Below are 20,119 nucleotides of genomic sequence, written 5' to 3' on the forward strand. Positions count from 1 at the left end.
TTACTTTGATAATCGAACTTTGGGGCTTTTACTTTGAAGAACAAATCCGGAAGCCGGAAATTAAGCCCTAGCTAAACTAATTGTAGTTGTAGCCTTAATATATTGTTGATTGTTGTTATATTCATGTTTTCCTTTTCTGCTATCTTAATAATAGCAATAATACTAGCAATACGCTGATGCGTTCGCACTGCAATGCAGATTGCCAGCTAGTCAAACTAACCAGGAAATAGCAGGTGATGTTAGTAAGCTAGGCTAACAAAACGGTAGTTAGCTTAACTTTGGGTTGTGTTTGTCCGTGTCATCGTAGGATTAAATAAACCAGAGTGATGTCTTTTAGCGCCGTTCATGGAACATTGTCGAGCCTCAAATTATGTCAGACGGACATCCTGACAGGAATGAACATAGTAACAGATGTGGCTATGGACCTGGCGGAAGCGCAGGGTAACTTTAGCAGTGTGGCTGTGCTTGACGTGTGTGATGTTGCTCACCGTGTGCTGCTGGTGTCTGTTTCAGTCTGTCTGCATTGTTTATTTGTTATTATGGGGCTATTGATTCATCAGTGCATTAGAATTGCTAAAACGTAACTGAATACTTACCAAATTACTGAACTAAAGTAAAATTTCGATGTGCAAAGTGTTTCCATTATGTACTACTGCAGACTTAAACTGTATAAGTACAGAGGAATAGTACTTTTTATTTAACTGCAAGCTACTTTACAGATTTGTGTTTCACATGATACAGATTTGTGTATCATCAGTTTGTAAATAGTATGTACTGGTATAGATTAAACTACAGATCAATATAAAAAGTTGCAACTCTTTACAATGATCCCATGACATAATAGTATTGGATTATTATATTTGATACACTAAATACATATGTTTTCATTACTTTCTTCTTGTTTCCATAAGTTTGATTTTGAATGCAGGACAATACCTTATTGTGGAGTGTTTGGAGTGGAGGAATTACAGTTACACACACACACACCAATAATGCTCTTATATTACAGATGGAGAGGTGAACCCCGGCATCAAAGAGTTGGAAACCATGATTATAGAGTGTGCCAAACTGGACAGAGAAATTAACTACTTTGTAGATGTTGTGCAGCAAGTCACATCTGAGGTGTGTGCAACCTGGCAGTGTACAGTTGATGTAGACGAGCAGGTCATTTCTACAATACACTTGTTTAACTGTAAGCAACACAAAAACACAAGTTGACTGTAAAGGTGAAGGACTTAGCCTAACAGCTTCATTGTCGTCTTTGTAGGTTGCTACGCAGCCGCCAGAGGCCATGTTCAGCCTGTCTGCTAAAGTGAAGGAGCAGTTCGCAGAAAAAACAGCCAGACTCTCTGACGCCGAGCTGCATCGTCACCAGAAAGTAGTAGCCTTTAAAGACAGCATCACTAACTCTTCCAACCAAGGTTAGACCTGCAGAGATAGAAGAAGGCAATTTACTGCTAGTACTGCTAGACTCAGAGAAATCTAATGAAGACTTATGATAGACTTTGATAATAGCTGTGCTTTTCAGTCAAAGAGGGAGAGAAAGCTTGGGATGTGTTCCTTTTTTAGGATAATTAACTTAATTTTAAAGACATAACTCTCTTTGTTTACTGTTGAGTAATTATGTTCGCTTTTCAGCCTGTAGCTGCTATTTTCTATTTTTTAATTGTTGTTCTCATTATACTACTTTCTATAAAGGTGGCCTCGCACAGACAGTACTGTGCTTTTTAGGTTCACTCTAGACACTAAGTGAAATTGCTCCTGGGCTCATTAATTCTCTCAGGCTGATTTAGTCCCAGAAGTTGTTTTAATGTAAAATGTAAGAAAGTGTGTTTTGAAGTGTGAACATTATTGTGAACTGAGCTGAGATCATTTTACCACGAAACATTTTCGACGGGAAATGTATTCCGTGAAGGATTCAACCATGAGACTTCATTTGGTTTTTCTCTGTAAGAAAACAAGTGAATGATCACTGCATATTACTATTGACTGATTGATTGTTTGAGTTCTAGGAGGCTCCTTGAGTTTTTGGTTACACCTTGGGCTCAGAATGATGTTTGAGTTATTAGATGGTTGTAGCTGTGCTAGGAAAAATAATAATAAATATTATAAGCTTAGTATTTTAAGAAGGGATATTGCTTTATGTGTTGGTAGATAGATATACAGCAGTTTCATCCAAGCCCACGTACTTGCCTGCTAGATATTATCCTGTCATGTTGTCAGCAGTCCAGTTTATCATTTATTACTGCCATTGGATATTTGGAAACAAGTTATATGTATGTATGTGTGTTATGTTTTTAGCCAACCAAGTGTCTACGGAGAACATGGAGGAGGTTGATGAGGACATAACTGTTACACAGAGTCAAGTCAACTTCACCTGCCCACTCACACAGGTACGTTGGCTGTTCTCTCTTCTTATGTTTCATTCCAATGAATTTTTAGCAGTAAAACATGGTCTGTGTGCTTCATGACGCACCACTGTGCATCTGTATTTAAGGTGGAAATGGTGAACCCGTTGAAGAATAAGAAATGTAACCACCACTACGATGAAGTAGCCATACTGAACCTGATCAAAACAAAACACAGCCAGAAAAAGAAATGCCGGTAAGACACTCTTCCTTGGAGGGCTGCTAGAAAGTTCAGTCAGATTTTGCTGCAGTAAACAATTCGGCAAGTTGGCGCGGGACCAGCAGTCGGCCCTAATTCACATTTTCTTTAATATACTACTTTGATGTTGGAGCCAAATTAAATGTGGCTGCTCCTAGAGGAACACTGATGAAATCCCAGTTGTTATGTTGTTGTCAAAGAAACTTGCTTGTTGTCTTGAGTCCTGGCAGTGGTCACTGTGCACACCTTACATGCACATTTATAGCAGCAATACCCAAGAGGGCTTTTCCTGATTAGGTGTATGACTGATGAAATGCAGTTGTACCTGTAGTCAACAGCAATTCATTAGTCACTGCTTTCTCCATAGTGTAGAAGCTCTGAAGTGCTCAGTATTCCTGTCTTACAGAATATCAAAGCCTTCTTGTAACACGTCCCAGTTCCCAAAGTAATAGGTTTCTACAATGTATTATTCACACTAGAGAAACCAGTGTTCTGAAGGTCATGAAAAACCTGGAAAACCCATGGAATTCAAAAGCAGTGCTTTGCAGACCTTTAAACGTTTTGGAAACAATTGCCAATGGACAATCTCTGCCAGGGTAACGTGAAGACGCAGCAAAGATCCACACGTCTGCTGTGATGAAAACGTGTTTGAGATACAGTGAGTCTACAGCTCACAGATACCGACTATTTCCTGCATTTGAACTTTACAGATGCCTTATGAAATGTATCTCTCTGAAACGTCCGTGATATTAGCCCAACATAGAAGAGCTTTTCATTTAGTATAAAGCTGTTGTGTCTTTCTGCCATTTAATAGAAAAAAAGGCACCCAACTCTGACTATATCAGACAAAGCCCAAGATAAACTGCTGAAGTGTCGCATAAAATATGAATTAAGCTCTAACGTTATGTTAAGCGAGAATACATTAGACACTGTGTGAATTGAATTTCATATAACCAGAGCTGCGCCTGTTCTGCAAAAACAGCAGAGACAAGGACAAGTGTGAAACCCACTTCACACAGTGAAAAGAGCCACTGCTGTTTGTCATCTAACAAACCTTCAGATCAGGTGCAGAATCAGTACAACGAAGTGCTGAGGAGGCTGTACAGGCTTTTCCAACAGTGTTTTTGTTTCAGTTGTTTCAGTCAGATAGCAATATACATTATGTATACAATATGTATACATAATGTATAGCAAATGTACAGCAAATGTCTGCAAATTTGATCACTTAACAATATATTGTGCAAAATGATATGACTGAATGAGTATGAGGAGCTTTTTATGTGCTAAGTTCGCTTCTCTTTCTGTCCTCCAGCTGTCCTGTGGTGGGCTGTGGGAACTCAGATGTCAAAGAGTCGGATCTTGTTCTTGATCAGATGCTGAGGAGAAAGATCCAGAGTCAAAAGAGACAGGGCAACAGGACCTAGTGAACTCCATGTCTTGGTAGTCATTTGTATATTAAGAACCAATTGGCAGTATTTTGAAGCTGATGTTTTCTTGTGTACTCAGGTTTTTTACTTCAATCTGTTGACTCATGTCTGTGATTTTTATTCAGAGATTTTTACCTGAAGACTCTTCTTTGTAGGTCTTTTTCTTAATTTTGGAGGCGATGACTTGTTTGTATCCAGTGTTGTTGAATGTAAATAAAAACTTCAGATGTTGTTAATATTAATATCAGCTGTGTCTGCGACTGAGCATGGGATTAATGATATTTCTGTCTACATGATGCAGTAAGTAGAAGGAACCACAAGAGAGCAGCCTCTGCATTAAGACACAGGACTAATACAGTCAGCAGAAACTTTGAATTTCTGGAGTATAAAAGTCTCAGTGGTGGATGTGTGAAACGATTATTAGAATACTCTGGTCACACAACTTTAATACCAACTGGGGGCTGGATGGTGCAGTGGGGAGACCGGGTTAGAATCCCGGCTGTGACCTACCTCCAGTAGAGGCCCTAGGGCATGACCTCCTTATGCTTACCCTGCTTTTGCTTTGTACCTCACTTGTAAGTTGCTTTGGATAAAAGCACATCCCACATCATTAAATGTTTGATTTTTGATGGGGAAGTCACCATTGGCACTTGCACAGTGCCATACACATCAAGCTGTGTTGACCACGACCAGCATTAAAGTTTTACCATGTTGCCCTGTTCACCACAGCACAGGAAACGGGTGGTTTTAATGTTCTGTGTAGTTGCTAATTATATATATATGTGTATATATGAATCCAGGAAGTGCTCCGTTTATTCTCTCTGCAAGTTCGTGAGCATTTAGATGAATGTACTTCATTCATAATCTGTGAACCAAGATAAATGAATACTGGAAATGCTAAAATCTTAATCTGATCCGAGTCCTTCCTTTTCTAAATAAGATACAAAAATATAAGAAATCAGAACAAATTCTTTAACATCTGCAGGAATGCACTTATGCGATTAAATCGTGCTTCTTGTGAAGGGTCTTTGTTTCCACAGAGAAACAAACAAAGGCTGTGTTGAGATGAAACTAGGTGAAGCTAATCTTTTAATAACCTTGCATCAGGCATTTAAAAAAAAAAATCTCTAATTGCGCTTTCCCTCCAAAGAGTGTGTCACACGGCATTAAGAGCATTTCACCAGTGAAGATATTAACTGGCAACAAATGATCTAGCTAATGTTGATTCATTAATTTCTCCACTCGCCTTCATTTTGAATTACCATTCTGCCAGTCTAATCATGTTTACTGCAACATGTTATGTCACCGGTAATTTCCCAACAGCAGTTCAATTTGTGGAAACGCACAGCAAATCCACCATATCACAGGCTCAGCCATTATGCCGCGTCTTTGGAAAGACGTGGAGCCGTAAATATCCTCACACATTCAGTCTCAACGCCGTACGGACACACTGTGCTGAGAAGGAAAAGAAAAATCAATCAATCCCCCATAGGTGTTTGCTTTCTTCTGGTTATGCTTGATGTGGAATTCACATTCATCTGCTCAAATGCTCCAAGAAGAAGGGGTAATGGCTGCCTGAGTCACTGTAAGCCCCAATGTTTGGCTTGTCTATGGAGGATTTTACCTTTGGCTGGAAGTGAACACAGCCTCACTCGGGCTCAGGACTTGTGCCAGAGCTGGATAGAGGAGGAAGGGAACAGCAGGGCTCAGATAGAGGTAGCTCTCCAAACTGCGGTTTGATTCAGGTGTCATGTTTTTCTCCCACTGCTAAATCCAACAGTTTGACACTGCCATCAAAAGAGAAGTCTGGCTGTTTGCGCTGCTACCAAAGTTGACACTTCTACAGAGTTGTCAAGACAAAGCTTATTCTCTGTGGTTGCCCACAGGAGCTCCCCCCCACTGCACCCAGTCGAACCACGTCCTTCACAGCAGAGCTGAGTTATTTAAGACGACATGTGATACCGCACCTTTTAAAGAACTGCGAATAGAAGGCAAACCAATAAATGTTCATGTCGATGTACCTGTACGACGGTCACAATCGTGAATAGTAAAAGGTCAAGTTTTTCCCAGTGGGAAAAGGAGACGTGGCAGGTAACAGGTTGAACAATGGCTGAATCCCATCCACCTGCAGCAGGGTCAGGGTCCTGTGTGTGGGTTACTGGGACACTTCACCTCTTATCAGTGTTATGATTTACACCTGATTTTCTTTATAATCTGAGAAGTGAAACTGTTTGATATGAAAAAGATGACGTCATCTCTGTAGCTCAACAGGTTCCCAGGCAAAAAGTCAGAAGAGTCCTGTAAAGTCAGTCTGGATTAGACTTTAGGTTAGAACCAACTGAGGACTGTTACTGAATATAAATGTGTGGTCTTCCCTTTTAAGCACATTTGATTTAAACATACATTGCAGAATAATATGTCCACTTTAAAAAGAAGGAAGAAAACTAGTTGACTGCTTCACTGTGAATGGGCAGCACTTTGTTGACAGTGTATTAAATTATATTGTTGAAATCTATTATAGTGTTTTTGAAAAACTCTCTGATCTCTTGCTCGAATGAGATGAAGATTATTTCTGCCCTTGCATAAACAAAAACTGGGGACTGAATATGGAAATGAGCAGGAGAGGCTGCGCTGTCGCTTTAAAGGCCAACACCTCCCAGCAGTCACCGGGTCCTGGCTGAGTTTCGCTGCAACAAACACTGTGGCTCATGAAGCGGCGTGTGGAGCAGAGTAAACCTCACAACAGCAGCCTGCTGTGCGGGTGAGGCGTGAAACCCTGTTGATCCTACCGATGCGACATGAGGAGAGCGTGAGGAGCTTCGAGCCGAGCTGCAGGTGAGTGTGGATCAGCTGTCCCGTCAGTGCGCCCGCGGATCAACCTGCAGAAATGGATCCGGACTGTGTTTGCTAGAGTTCACCGACTAACAGCACGGAAGTAGTGTGGATACTGTCGTGTAGCACTGGGAACGCACAGAAAGTAACATCTGCCGCAGTTACAGTGGCTCGTTTCGTGGAAACTGTAGAGCAACAGGTGTGACCTGACGCACCTGTTGGGAATGTAAACTATGTGTATTAGTCTGACTTGCACATGCACTTAAATCTCGATCTGAACTCGCTGTTTAACATAACGTGTCGATTTGTCTCCACCCGTGCAGGCGCAGCACTGTTCATTTTGGGGGATACACGCAGCTGGACATGGATTATTGGTGCCCGCGTTCCTCTCGTCGGATTTAGTTGAACCTGCTCAACCCTGCTGTCTCCTCCCCACTGAAGTAAGTGCGCCGAGAACAGGTGGATCCTGTTTCTGTGTTCACATCTACCCACCTCCATCCACCTGTCACGTTTATGGGGAATCAGGTGGAGAAACTAACGCATTTGAATTACGCAGAGGTGCCAACGTCGGACCCAAATGGGTTCGATCCGGACGACGACGGACCGCGGATCGGCGTCTCTTACATTTTCTCCAACGACGACGACGACGAACAGGACGACAATTTGGACCACTTCCCACCAGACCACCGCACGGTGAACCACGCAGAGAAGCCGTTCGACCCGCAAGACGAGCTGGAGTGCGCGATTTACTATCGAGATGAGTGCGTGTACGAGAGAAACCCCGGAGCCCCGACGCACTCCGCGGAAAGTCTGCTGAACAAGTGCAGACCCGGAGACCTGCTGGAGTTCGTGGCCACGGGGCAGTATCCACACTGGGCTGTGTACGTCGGGGACTTCCAGGTGGTTCATTTGCACCGCGCTGAGATAAAGAACAACTTTCTCACTGATGTCAGTCAGGGGAAAAAAGGCAGGATAGTGAACGGCCTCTACAGGTACCGTGCGCTCCCGCCGGAGGTGATCGTGCGCAACGCCGTGGACCATGTGGGGTCGAGAGACAGAGAGCTGTACTGGAGGAACTCGGAGTGTTTTGCTGCCTGGTGCCGCTTCGGCAAACGGGAGTTCAAAATCGGAGGGGAGATAAGGATTGGAAAGCAGCCTTACAGGTTAAAGTTGATCTTTTCGGAGAAGAAGAGCCACGTCCTGGAGTTTCAGAGCTTGGAGGACGTGATCATGGAAAAGAGGAGGAACGATCAGATTGGCAAAGAGGCTGTGTCGCAAGAGCTGGCCAACCACCTGAACAACACGACGCAGGAAATCAAAGAGGAGCGTTTTGTCAACTGATGCTGGATGCTCTGCTCCTCTGGTGAGAATCTGAGCTCCAGTAGGAAATGAAAAGCAGAGTTTGTCTTGGTGAAGGAGCATTCCCCCCCCCCACCCCAGTTTTCCAAGTAGGAGCTTAGTCCATGAGCCTGTGTGCATGTGCCACCATGCCAACAAATCTGCATCATCACTGGGGGGTGAAATGCCTCCTTAAGAATACAGATTTTCTTGTATTGAAAACAAGTGGAAATCAGGGGAAATCACCCATTGGAAGACCCCCCCCCCCCTCACTCACCCCCAGGAAATTTGAATTTAGATACTGCCTTGTTATGGTGAATTGAATTAGCTTTCTAATCCAATGAATCTTTGCACAGAGGAGCCTGACGACAGTGGTGTTCCTGTACAACTCAGGTGCTGGAGACCGATACAGAGTGGAGGAGAAAAACGACCACAGCTTTTCTTCTAGCGTGTTTGTGTCAACCTTGAGGATTCCCTTTTGTTGCTTTGTAGCCGATCATCACACAGCTTTACCCCCTCTCTGACTCTTTTGTGGACACTGTTCACAGCTATGACTGTGCACTTTTCTTGATTCACCTGTTTCAACAGTTTATTTTTCTGGAATAAAAAAACAAAACAAAACAAAACAAGCTGTTTGTATGAAAGAATGTGGAAATAAATCTATATTTGAACAGTAAAGTTTTTCTCTTTTTAGTGAAGGGTTGTGACTGAATCTTTAATGGTAATGTTAGTAGAAAGTACTTTAATACTAATATAATACTCTATTCCAACCCTACACCCTTAACAGCAGCAATGCTTTGCACCATTTCCATCACAATCCCAGTTCACACCCCAGAGGAACCACAGCTCGACCTGTTCAACCAGTCAGATCCCCGGTTTCCTTTTGTTTTTTTGTTTTGTTTGTTCGTTATGTGGTGAAGAGCACTGGGTGCCCTGCAACAATTAATGCTGCAAGTCCTCAAGTCTCTGACAATACTTAAACATCACCTTTCTTCTCTAAGTAGCACTTGTGTTCTGCCTGTGGTGGACATTTAGCTTTGTTTACATCTCTGCTGATTGATGATAACGCATATTTGAAAGTTTAGCTGCAGGCTAAAAATGTGTTTCACTTAAATTCGGCTTTTCTTATTTTTCCCTGGAATTACAGCAGACATTTAGATTTGAGCAAAGGGGCAGATTTGTTTGCGAACGTCCACCGATGGGTCGAGTTGGTGTCAGCCTGATCTTCATGCAGATTATAAGAAAGGGAAAAACATGAAATAAAAGAATTGATTATTAAAACTGGTGGAAAATAAGCTACTGTATGAATATAATGGTGTGTCAACAGGAAATGGATGCAAACTTAGAGATGCTTTAATGTCAGTGTCTAAGTAATGTCACATAATAAATGCTCACATACGTACGCTGCAACGGAAATTATAGACGACTTTGAGGTTTGTTCAATGTCTAGTTTTTATCCCTCTGTGCTTCAGAGGAAGATGACGACTTTCATAGCCAGTCAGCAAATGACTTAATTTGCTTGTGTGTGTGTGTGTTGATGTTTTTTTTTTTTCCTCTAGTAATATTTGCATGGAGATATTGCTGCAGTCACTTTGCTGCAGGTAAGGTCCTACTGGACCCAAATCAGGATCATTATCAGCAGTGGTAGCAAATAGGAAAGCTGCCGGACACATTAGCATTTCATTCATTAGCATTTCCTATCCTCTGTGGTGCATCACAGCGATGAAATATGAACTGTATATGTGTGTATGTGAAAGATATTCATGCGAGTCAGTCGGATTTCTCGAGCTGCATTTGGTGAAGCACAATACTTAAGCAGCTGCCAGTAGAGTTACTGAATATTAACTCAACATTTCTCATCACGTGATGAAGAAGAAATGTTGTTTTTCCTGAAATTGAATAACACTTTTGTAAATATAAATTTGGACATTCAATTTAGATGTGTTTCCAAAATATGTTTACTGCTCCCAACACTATAGCAACACGCTGATAACAGAAAGCTATCAGCTAGCTATGTTAGTGAAAATGTAAAGCTTCCCTGTGGATTTTCTTTTCATAAACAAACAAAACTTATGTTTACACACACGCCTAGTGTGCATCCTCGAGGGCTAATGAACATTGAGTGCTTCTTCTTCCTCATACCACAAAGCTGATTTCCAAGGTATTTTATTTCCGGTACTGTGTACGTCCATGCTTACTACATCTATACTGTCCATGGTTCGTGTTTTGCTTAACTTTTGCACAGTACAGATGAGCAGCAGAGTACGATACATATACAAAACGTAGCCCCAACTCTTCTGAACATTGCTCCATAAAGCTCAGTGTTGTCAAAAGCTCCACAGGGTGCCTTTAATTGAAGTCAGCTGCACGTACAGTCCAGTATTCAAAGAATGAGCTGTTATGCATCCCTGATGGAGCTAATATTAGTTGAGAAACAGGCCACCAGTGTGTTTTGCAATAAACTACATGGTACTGGTGAGAGTGATCTGTTGCGATGCCTTGTTTTACCAAGACACAAAATGTGTGAAGCCTGGGAAAGCTTTTGGTTTGACGTGCTGGCTGATTTATGTCAGCGTTTTTGCCACGGAATCTGTCATGTTTTCTTTTGGAGGATTGGAGAAAAGCCTACACGCTTTAGGCCAAACTGGCAACATAACAGAAGTTGGGGAAAAGCCAGAGCTCAAATCAAACCCACCCTGTGTTTATAAAATGTCATTATCTAGAAAAACTTCCTACATGTGCTCGTCTGAACTTCTGAAGAGTGAGGAGATTGTATCTGACAGGCCTACAGGAAGTGGGAGTGTATTTTAGATGTGGCCTCAAGCCACTGTGAGATTATAATCCATGTGGGACAAACACTGTGATTCCTAAAGATGGATAGTTTGAGGACATTTGACAATTTCAGGTTATGTGCTTGACTGCTTGGATTTCGAATTTCACCTTGAGGGTTTTATTAAATTGCCAGTTTTCTTCCACTTGATCTTTGCTTAAATAGCGTCTCTGAGCTGCTAAGGTCTTTGCCAATAGATAGAATTCCTCTTCAGCCAGTCAAGACTTGGATTTATGAATGGCTGTTGGGAAAGAGAGTGTATTTGTAAGATAAGATAATGAGACAGATTGCTCAGATTATGCCAGAATTTGATTAGCAGGACTGTTATGAATTGAAAACCAGGCCACCTTCCAGTCCTGTTAACACATGGCTGTAAAAATCGAAACGTGTTTCTACACCTATGAAATCATCTGCCACTGACGGGGACAAAGTGCTGTGCGGTTTTGTTTGTCGGGCCGTTTCCACTTCCCACTCACTTGAATCATGTTTATGCTTGTGTTTCGAGAGACAGTTCCATTTCCTGTGAATTTACAAGAGCATAATGAAACTCCAAAAGCCCTTGTAACTCTAAAATTAACTACACTGCATTCATTACCAATCATCGATCCACCGTGCTGCAACTCACACACGCTGTTTTTTCTTTCCCCACATTCCACTGTAAGCTGTTATTTCTTCTTTAGCAGCCCCCGCCTCCTTTCGATTAATTATTTATATGGGGCTTCCCCAGTTAGACCGGACTGTGTTTACTGTTCACGTCAGGCTGCTGCTGCTGCGTTGTGATTCTTTCTCATCTCGTCGTGCGATGACCGTTTGTTTTTTCAGCCACACAATGGCAAAGTCCATTCCCTCCCAGTGTCATGGAGTTGTAGCGTAGTTCTGCTTTTTTTAAAAGCAACATTCCCATAGCCCAGTTTCACAGAGTTTGTGCTTTGCCTGTTACGTTTCAACTGCACAAGAAAGGATTTAGTTTGCATATGCTATCACATACCAGCAGACAACCAGTGTTCCCTTCCTTCCTCAGTGGTTTCCTTCAGTTTCCTTGATAACTGTGGTTTGGTGAGACTGAACGGTTCGCTGTGGAGGTAAAGCTGCTGTTAAAAGCTAGAACTGGAGAATTGCTGTGTTCAGAAATGATTACTTCTAATAAATCCCGATGGTTCAAAGGCGATGGCAAGGAAACAAGAATATCACTAACAAGACAGTGACAGGAAGCTTTAAGAATAGCTTTCTCAGATGATGTAAGAAAGTCTATGATTTGAACATTGTATCTAGAAGAAGAGCATCATTTCTTAGACAACAGGAGCTGATGAAGAGTCTCTCTCGGTAGAATTAGGCTTTATTCTGCTTTGAGCTGTTGGGTCCAGTCAAGCGGGGCCGTCTGGTTTACATAAGCAGAACCAGACAACAGGAAAAGGCCGGAGGAAACCTTCAATAAACTGACCCCGTTTCTTTGGATGGTGATGGCTGAAAGAAAGAATAAAAGAGAGAGAGAGAGGTATGAGTAATGAACTTAAAGAAAGAGAGCAGAAGTCACAGTGCTTATTAAAACCCACATACTTGAGCAGAGATGCGACTGAGTAGCCGGTTGTTGCCTTCAAGCATTCTGACCTGTTTGTCACTTCAGTTATTTATGGTAAGATGATTCAAGAGCTGTCAACATTTATCTTATCCTGAATCATCACAAGATTCCCTGCCCTGCATTCAGCTTTACTGCCTAATATTGTGCAGGTTACTAGAGGTTAAAGCAAAATTAAAATTTACATTAGTATAAACAGGTGAGAGCACCTTAACCTTATGTTTGGTGTACATTTTTTCAGTTGCTAACAAGCATTGGTAAATACTGACACTACATGAAGCACACATTTGAAAAATGTGCTGTAAACGTATAGTGTTTTTCAAGAAATGGTCTCTGAGTGAGAAAAGAGTTCATGAATTTTGGTACCTGTGCTCAATAAAAAGTGATTCACAGTTACCCCAGATTCACAGCAGATGAATTTAACTAGGCGATGTCTGTTTAAAACAGTAAAACGCAATTTTGGAAGAAGTGTTCTTGTGTCTGGAGTGTGCTACACCTTGAGGCAAGAGTCATAATCCCTTCAGAGTGTCTTTTTTTTTTTTTTTTTGGCAATTATTAGAGCCTCCCCTCACAGCTGTCTTTTCAAAACTTCCTCCCAGGTCCCAGGGAATCAAATTAGTGCTTATCAACATTGTTGCTCGTCTTTCATTTCAATTCCATGTTGCTGCTCTAATGCTCTGTCGGTTTAATCGTCAGGGACAGAGGTGTGTTTTTAAAATCTTCAGTGGAAGAAGTATCAGGTAACCCATCCTAATTCTTCTTTCTTTCCTTTCTTCCTTTCGTCCCTCTGACTCAGACTTTTTCCACGTGCTTTTTGTACCAATTATTTCCCATTTATCCATATTCCACACAGAAAGAAAACAGTGGTGGAAGCAGTGGTGCCAACACTTAATCAACTAGAGTCGTGATCATTATCTTACAATATATACAGTACTTAGTTTGATTTGTTACATTTGGGCAGAACCAGACACGCTGTTTCTCAATTTTTTCGAGGGGCACTGGTGCAAACTTCACATAGATGGACCCAATAGAGTATATAAAACAAACAAACAAGCAAATCATCATATACTATTTTGATTTAAAAGGTTCAGTGATCATTAATGATCACATCAATGGCTTAATAAAAGAAAGATTCACTGTTGAGCACTTAAAAAGTACCTGATGTCTGATTTCTTGAAGTAAGGAAACAACTCGACCAGGTTTGAACAAGGACATAAAGTGTCTGGGAATCTAGATGAACTCGCAGGCATGATGTCTGTATTCAGACTGTGACCACTGAGGCCGAATGAGTAAAGGCTTGTACCTTATTTAGAAAAGGTTATATACCAAGTGACATTTTCTCTCTCTCTCTGTGTGTGTGTGTGTGTGTGTGTGTGTTTGCGTGCGTGCGTGTACATGTAATTTAAGCAAACTTAACCTTTACTCTGTGCAAATGTACATGTGTTGTGCACTCAATAAACTTGTTCATGCGTCACTTCAGTACAAATAGAAGAGTGAGACGCTGTGTCACACTCATTTGACACTCTTATTCATTCACATTAAACCCCTGCTATTTACACAGCAGTGTCTAATTCACCTGTCACAAAATCTCACCACCGTCCACTGTTCCTGCTGCTCACTGGTGGGAAGAAGTGCGATTGCACTCGTTCCACTTCGAGCTGATAAGCACCCCATCATCCTTTGGTGGGTATGAAGGCAGGTGTGCTCAGCAGCAACCTAAACCTCCTGCTGGCTTAATCAAAGATATGGAAATTGAAGTATTAGTGGCAGAGATGATGACAATATACCTACACGTGTGCATGTGCACACCTGTGAGTTCAGTGTGTGTGTGTGATATGGAACCAGCGAGTAGGGGGAGTAGCAGAGGTCTGGCCCTGCCAGCTAGATGTTGGCTGCTGATAATGAGGAGCCGCTGAAGCTAATGGAGGCGAAGCCAATTTAGACTCACTCTGTGGCCGTCTGATATTACCGCATCGACCAGATTGACGAGAACTCGAAGACAAGCTGTTGTGCATCAGCATTTGAAGATTTGGGATTGCACGGTCCACCCAGTCTTTGGAGAAAAAAAAATGTATAGAAAGAAGAAGTGGGGACAGGACTGGAATTTAAAGTGAAGTCAGACCAACACTGATAGTTTGGAGGGGCATTTTTCAATTCTAAAACCATGTCCACTATGCGAAACAGGGCAAGTAAACCATGGGAACACTTTGTTTTGATGTATTCATGCATCCCACACACATTTGCAAAAACAAACCTGAACTAAGCCTGCGTTCTGGATGTAGTTTTAACCGGAACAGTGCAGAGCTCCACTTTGCTTCTGGAGATTTGTCACAGCAACATATCTTAGCAGGGTAATTGCAGTATCCCAGAGATGGATCAGTCTCCCATGTGTACTGCAGTTTATTGCCTCATAATTATGAGACTAATTACGAAGATGTATTACAACCCCCCATGTGCACGGATATGTGTGTACAAACAATTCAGAGACACACAAACTCATGTACACACATCAGTCAGAAATACTGTAGCTGATGATTAAAATCTCAATGTAAAAATGGGAGGCAGTAATGAGCGCGCCACTGCCTTCCCCGAGCCCGAGTGTTCGCTCTGAAGCAATACCAATGCTTCACTTTAAGGTCTGAGTTTGAGATTTATTGTCAACAAAGCTCCTGATTCCGTTTTTAACAAAGTGTGCTGACAACAAAGAAGCAATTAAGCTGCGTTCATATTTCGACATCTTGTTATTACAGCTTTCAAATCAAAACTTTTTTTTTTGAAAAATCACCCACGCTATTGTCATTGCAATTACAGAGAACTCTTTTATTGTTTCTGCAATGTTTCATTTATGAGAATTTCTTCTTGTAAATTAAGTTCTAGCTGAGTCTTTCTTTTTTTCTCCTACGCACCTGTCACCACGAGCACTGCAAAGTGCAGTGCAGCTGCAACTAGAGTACAGGAGCACAATAATTACAACAAGACTCTTCTGTGTAATATCAATCAGGATACAAGAAGTACAGTAAATTAATACAACTTCACATAGGGAAAATTGTATTTGTTGTCCCCCGGGCATATTACAGCAGATCATACACTCGTTCTTTGTTTACAGGCTGGAGAAAGAAGGGGCACAAAACATGCACACGCCCTTCCTGGGGATTTCAGTGGCTCTACAAGAACAATGGTGGGATAGTGTACACAAGGACAAGGTGTGGCTTCTGTGAAACAGCAGGACACGTGCGTTTCATGTGTTTGCACACAGTGGGATGCCAGGACTGAACGCGCTGCAGGGTGGTGAGGAAGAAAAGAAGCATAAAAGGTCCACATGTGAAGCTTGTTTGTGACAACATATGTGACTCTATGTGTGTCTCGTCTTGATGGATTGTCACATCCACACGAGCAGACAACCAGAGCTCATGTTTTATACAGCTTGCTGTTTCCCAGAACGTGTATCCTGTGCCCACAGAGCGAGACGCTGCTAAAAGAGCAGACAGAGGCCTTGCCGTGGACAACAAATTTGCTTTCATTAGACTTGGACTGAAGTTCATCAAAGAGCATTCTGCCCCTTCAGCAAATCCAGTTGTGCTCATAGCAGCAAACCAGAGATAAGTAGTTAACTCTTTCATGATAAAGACTCCATTAGTGCTACACACAGAGCTCCGTCAAAGAAGGGGGAGAAGGAGGAGGGAGAAGACTCCTCGTTACTAAACAACAGGCAGACTTCTCTCCCTTCCTGCCTTCATGGCCAGGATATCCCATTTAGCTCAAAAGCAATGTCATTACCATGGAAAAGGCCTCACTAGGGTATTTTTGAAGTTTATAGATAGCACTGATATTCGTAAACCCTCTGTTTCGTGGCATTTTCCAAAATCATATTAGCTCCACGGGTTCGTCTCATCTTTGTTGTGTTGCGAGTTACTAGAACAAAGGTTATCTTGGTGCTAAATCCCAGCAGTGGTTTTGTAGGCAGGCTGAGGGGGGGGCTGTGTCTATCTGAAGGCACAGTCTGTTTATAAGAGAAAATTCAGCAATTTCCTTTTTATAAAACAAGACACAGCCTTGTGGCCCCTCAAATCACCCCATGGCCGGCATCTGAATGAAGAATTTGATACCTACACGTATCCCAGCAGCACACCCACATGCCCGCCACAGTGAATGCTATCTTGTTCCAGCATAGTCACACAAAAGCATACAAATATTCAAATATATGTTTGGTATTTTCACCACGACTTTCAGATGAATAATTCAGGCCTAATCTTCAGAGGGTGGCATGAACTGAACATACAGCAGTTAGCGCCGGCCATCTCTGTCTGGCTCGCTGCGTGTTATGTTGAATGATCAACACACAATTCTGCCTCTGTGGCTCGTCTCTCATTGTCTTTTAATGTATGCCTGTGGAATGTATGATCATTAAAAATCTGAGTGGCAATGTAATGGGGTGGGAGAGTGCGCGTTGGGGGGTGGGCGGCGGGTCAAGCTGAATAAGAGCAAAAAGACCCCCCAGCCCTTTCCTCCCTCTCTCTCTCTCTTGCTCTCTCTGTCCATTCATTAATCATATCTTTAGCCCTTTAAACCCTTCATGAGTGTTGGTGGAGTGTCGGGAAGCTCTCTAATCCCCGCGTTGCTCTTTATTCTGCCCATGACGCTCATCCCCTCTGTGTCAGATCCTGAAACCCCCGCTAATCCCCTAGTGGCATTGCGCACAGGGCCCCAGCTGTCAGCTCCCATGCTGCGCCGCTTCGCGCCCGGCTAATTTGTGGGCCTGCTTGGGATGCTATTGATGTCACCCTGGCCCATCCAGTCCAATAACTTTTTTCACTCTCTTGCTCTTTCCCACTAGCTCCTTTCTCTCCCTTTCTCTCTCTCTCACGCTTTCTCACTTTGCCTCCTCTCTCTCCTGGCTCATGATGAAACTCTCAGCTGGCACCAACTGAACACTTTTGTTCCTTATGTTGTATTTAGAGTCAATGTCCTTTCCCTCCTTGCCTACACATTACGAATCTGTCACAGAGCCCTTCCTCCCCTCCACCGAAAGCTGAATGGACGTGCAGTGGAGGAGGTGGAGATAAATGCAGCACAGAGGGCAAGTCGGACTAAGCAGCAGAGAGCCCACAGACTAAGCATTTGAATGATGGCACATTAAGAATCCTCAAGTTCAATTAAGAGTGCTTAACAGTGCATCAGTATGCAGGCGAGTTCTCCCAGACTTATTTTAATGAGAGGAAGGAGGTAGGAGGGAGCAAAGAGGAAAGGGAAGGGCTGTGGGTGAGGGTGTGGGGAGTGATTAGCACTGTTTTCTTTCTCCCTAAGCCCCTCTGTGCAGCTCAGTGGAGCAGCGGGCCGCATGCAGAGAGATTTTGGACACCTTGGTGTCGCCCACCCAGACTAATGCCACCTACCTGGCATTGGACTGTGGGTAGGAGAGAGTTTACATGCAGAGAAACAACGCAGTGATGACTGGGGTTTAGCACACAAGCGGGGAGGACACACACAGGTGTGTAGCAGCCAATAACAAGGCCTGGTGGCAAAAGCAGGCGATCAGGAAAAAGCTGCATGAGAACATGCACTGAAACACAACATAACCAATTCTGGCACCAGTCTGGTCATGGTCAGTGTTATGATAACCACACAACCGCACTATAAGCTGAAATTGCATTTTAATGTAATAAAGCAGTAGTCAGCCTCCTTTAAGTGCAGTAATGCAAAGATACATTTGATTCATGTTATTAACTTGAAACAATGAGCAAATGAGAGAAAAATAATTAAAAGAAAAACATTTGTTCAAATAAATTCAAACATGACACCACGCTAATGGAACTGTACAGTAGATGGACTTCAAGTGGGAAAGCAACAGTACAGTAGCTTTGTTTTTTATACAGTTTTTACAATTATGTTAAATGCTTTGTGTATTTTCAGATCCTTTGTTGATTTCATCAGAGCTGCTCGTTACGTTTCTCTTTTCTGTGTTAGCAGAAATAACAACTCAGTTCCAGGGAAACAGGGCATGCAGGTCAGGGCAGGTCAGGTAGCCAGCACATTTTATGCTGAGTACTTGTCATGGCCTTCTGTGCATTTTTGAATTTGAAGGGATGATTACAAACCAAATATTTATATATATATAAAAAAAAAGAAGTGACGATCCAACTGTATATCACAAACAGGCTTTGAAGAGGCCTTGTTTTGTCCCATTTCCTTTAGAAAAAGGTCAGAGTCCAGATGTACTGAATTGTAAAGTGTTTGAAGACACCGAGAGAAGAGAGAGAGGAAAGTAGAAGTAGAGGGAAGAATAGTCAAAGTTAAACAGAGCGATAATAGAAAAAAGAAAAGACCAGCGCAGAGATGGAGAAAGACTAAACAAATGAGAGTAGTGAAAACTGAAGTTCAGAGTCTCGAGCTGAGATACCAGGAGACAGGATGTGGAGCTGACCCTGTTCCCAACTTCTTTTGGCATGGGCTCATTGATGTGACATGCATTACCATCGCAGCTCTTGTCTCTGGCCCTGCCGTCCCTTCCCTTCATTGTTGTCTCCCTACTGCCAGTCATGATCAGAGCCTCTGCCTAACACGCGGGGCCAACACACCACTCGGCTCTCTCTCCGTCAACCCCTTCTCTAGACCCGCTGTCACAAAGATAAATAAGAAGAAGAAGTCAGTGAGAATTTTCCAACACTCACTCTCTCTCTTGGCTGGATTTTTCTACACAGTTTCTTTTGCTCTTCTGTGAGGCTGCAGGATTATCTCGAGGGGACTGCCGGGCTATTCAAGGTCAGGATGAGTATTTGCTGGTCTGGTACGCAGTGACAGATAAGCTGGGCGAAAAAAAAAAAAGTATTCACAAAGCAGCACAAATCAAATCAGTGTGAGTCGAGCTTGCAAATAGTGTGAAGCCCTGATACAGGTGTCATACCCCATTCTCCTGAAAAGACCATTGCTGGAGAGGAGACACAGAGGAAGCCACAAAAGAGTACATTTGCAATCCTGCAAAGGGAGTTACAGTATAGAGAAGAATCTCAAAAGGGTTTTGTTTGTGTGTGTGTTCTGTAGGCTGTACTAACACACCATTAAACTCCAAACGCTCCCGCTCCCTGTCTCTCTCTCTGCACAAGTTATACACAAGCACCACGATGTATTCCTGTGCATAAACAAATAAAACCACTTACAGCGTTCGTCTGTGAAACCAGCTCATGGAATAGTAAATCGCCAAATTATGTTTCCACTTCACATTAAACTACGAGACTGTAATTTCAGCCATCACTGTATGACAGACTTTTTTGTTTTCTTTCCTTCACTTTGCTGGAGTGAAATATACTCCAAACCCCCCTCGACTGGAAAATGAAACATACTACTCTGTGTTTGTTGATAAGAGTTCCTAATTTCCATCAGGCACCATGCATCTGTTTTTGTTTGACAACCAAAAGCAGCAGTCCTTATGATCACAGTCAGAGAAGATTCAGATATAGAAACTGAACACAAGGAAACGCCACAGACAGACGGGGTGAATGGAAGCTGACAGAT

General features: G+C 42.5%; 2 protein-coding genes across 2 annotated transcripts; both read left to right on the plus strand.

Moving 5' to 3' along the window:
- The first annotated feature begins 44 nt into the window (after positions 1 to 44).
- On the plus strand, positions 45 to 4,276 carry nsmce2 (NSE2 (MMS21) homolog, SMC5-SMC6 complex SUMO ligase). Its single transcript, XM_026369939.1, has 6 exons — positions 45 to 441; positions 1,010 to 1,122; positions 1,268 to 1,421; positions 2,302 to 2,393; positions 2,498 to 2,604; positions 3,920 to 4,276. Exons 1-6 carry the CDS (start codon positions 327 to 329, stop codon positions 4,029 to 4,031), a joined length of 693 nt encoding a protein of 230 aa, XP_026225724.1. The 5' UTR covers positions 45 to 326; the 3' UTR covers positions 4,032 to 4,276.
- A 2,417-nt stretch (positions 4,277 to 6,693) lies between these two features.
- lratd2b (LRAT domain containing 2b) lies at positions 6,694 to 8,882 on the plus strand. The gene is made up of 2 exons (XM_026373267.1): positions 6,694 to 6,869; positions 7,190 to 8,882. The coding sequence occupies exon 2, from the start codon at positions 7,380 to 7,382 to the stop codon at positions 8,205 to 8,207; it is 828 nt and encodes a 275-aa protein (XP_026229052.1). The 5' UTR covers positions 6,694 to 6,869; positions 7,190 to 7,379; the 3' UTR covers positions 8,208 to 8,882.
- The last annotated feature ends 11,237 nt before the right edge of the window (positions 8,883 to 20,119 follow it).

Source organism: Anabas testudineus, chromosome 16 (assembly GCF_900324465.2).
Source record: "Anabas testudineus chromosome 16, fAnaTes1.2, whole genome shotgun sequence".
Taxonomy (NCBI): Eukaryota; Metazoa; Chordata; class Actinopteri; order Anabantiformes; family Anabantidae; genus Anabas; species Anabas testudineus.

Excerpts from the sequence above, each read along its gene's own strand:
- lratd2b (XM_026373267.1), top strand. The coding sequence starts at position 7,380 with ATGGGGAATCAGGTGGAGAAACTAACGCATTTGAATTACGCAGAGGTG.
- nsmce2 (XM_026369939.1), top strand. The coding sequence starts at position 327 with ATGTCTTTTAGCGCCGTTCATGGAACATTGTCGAGCCTCAAATTATGT. Across the intron at positions 1,123-1,267 it reads TGCAGCAAGTCACATCTGAG|GTTGCTACGCAGCCGCCAGA; the intron begins GTGTGTGCAACC and ends TCGTCTTTGTAG. Across the intron at positions 1,422-2,301 it reads CACTAACTCTTCCAACCAAG|CCAACCAAGTGTCTACGGAG; the intron begins GTTAGACCTGCA and ends TTATGTTTTTAG.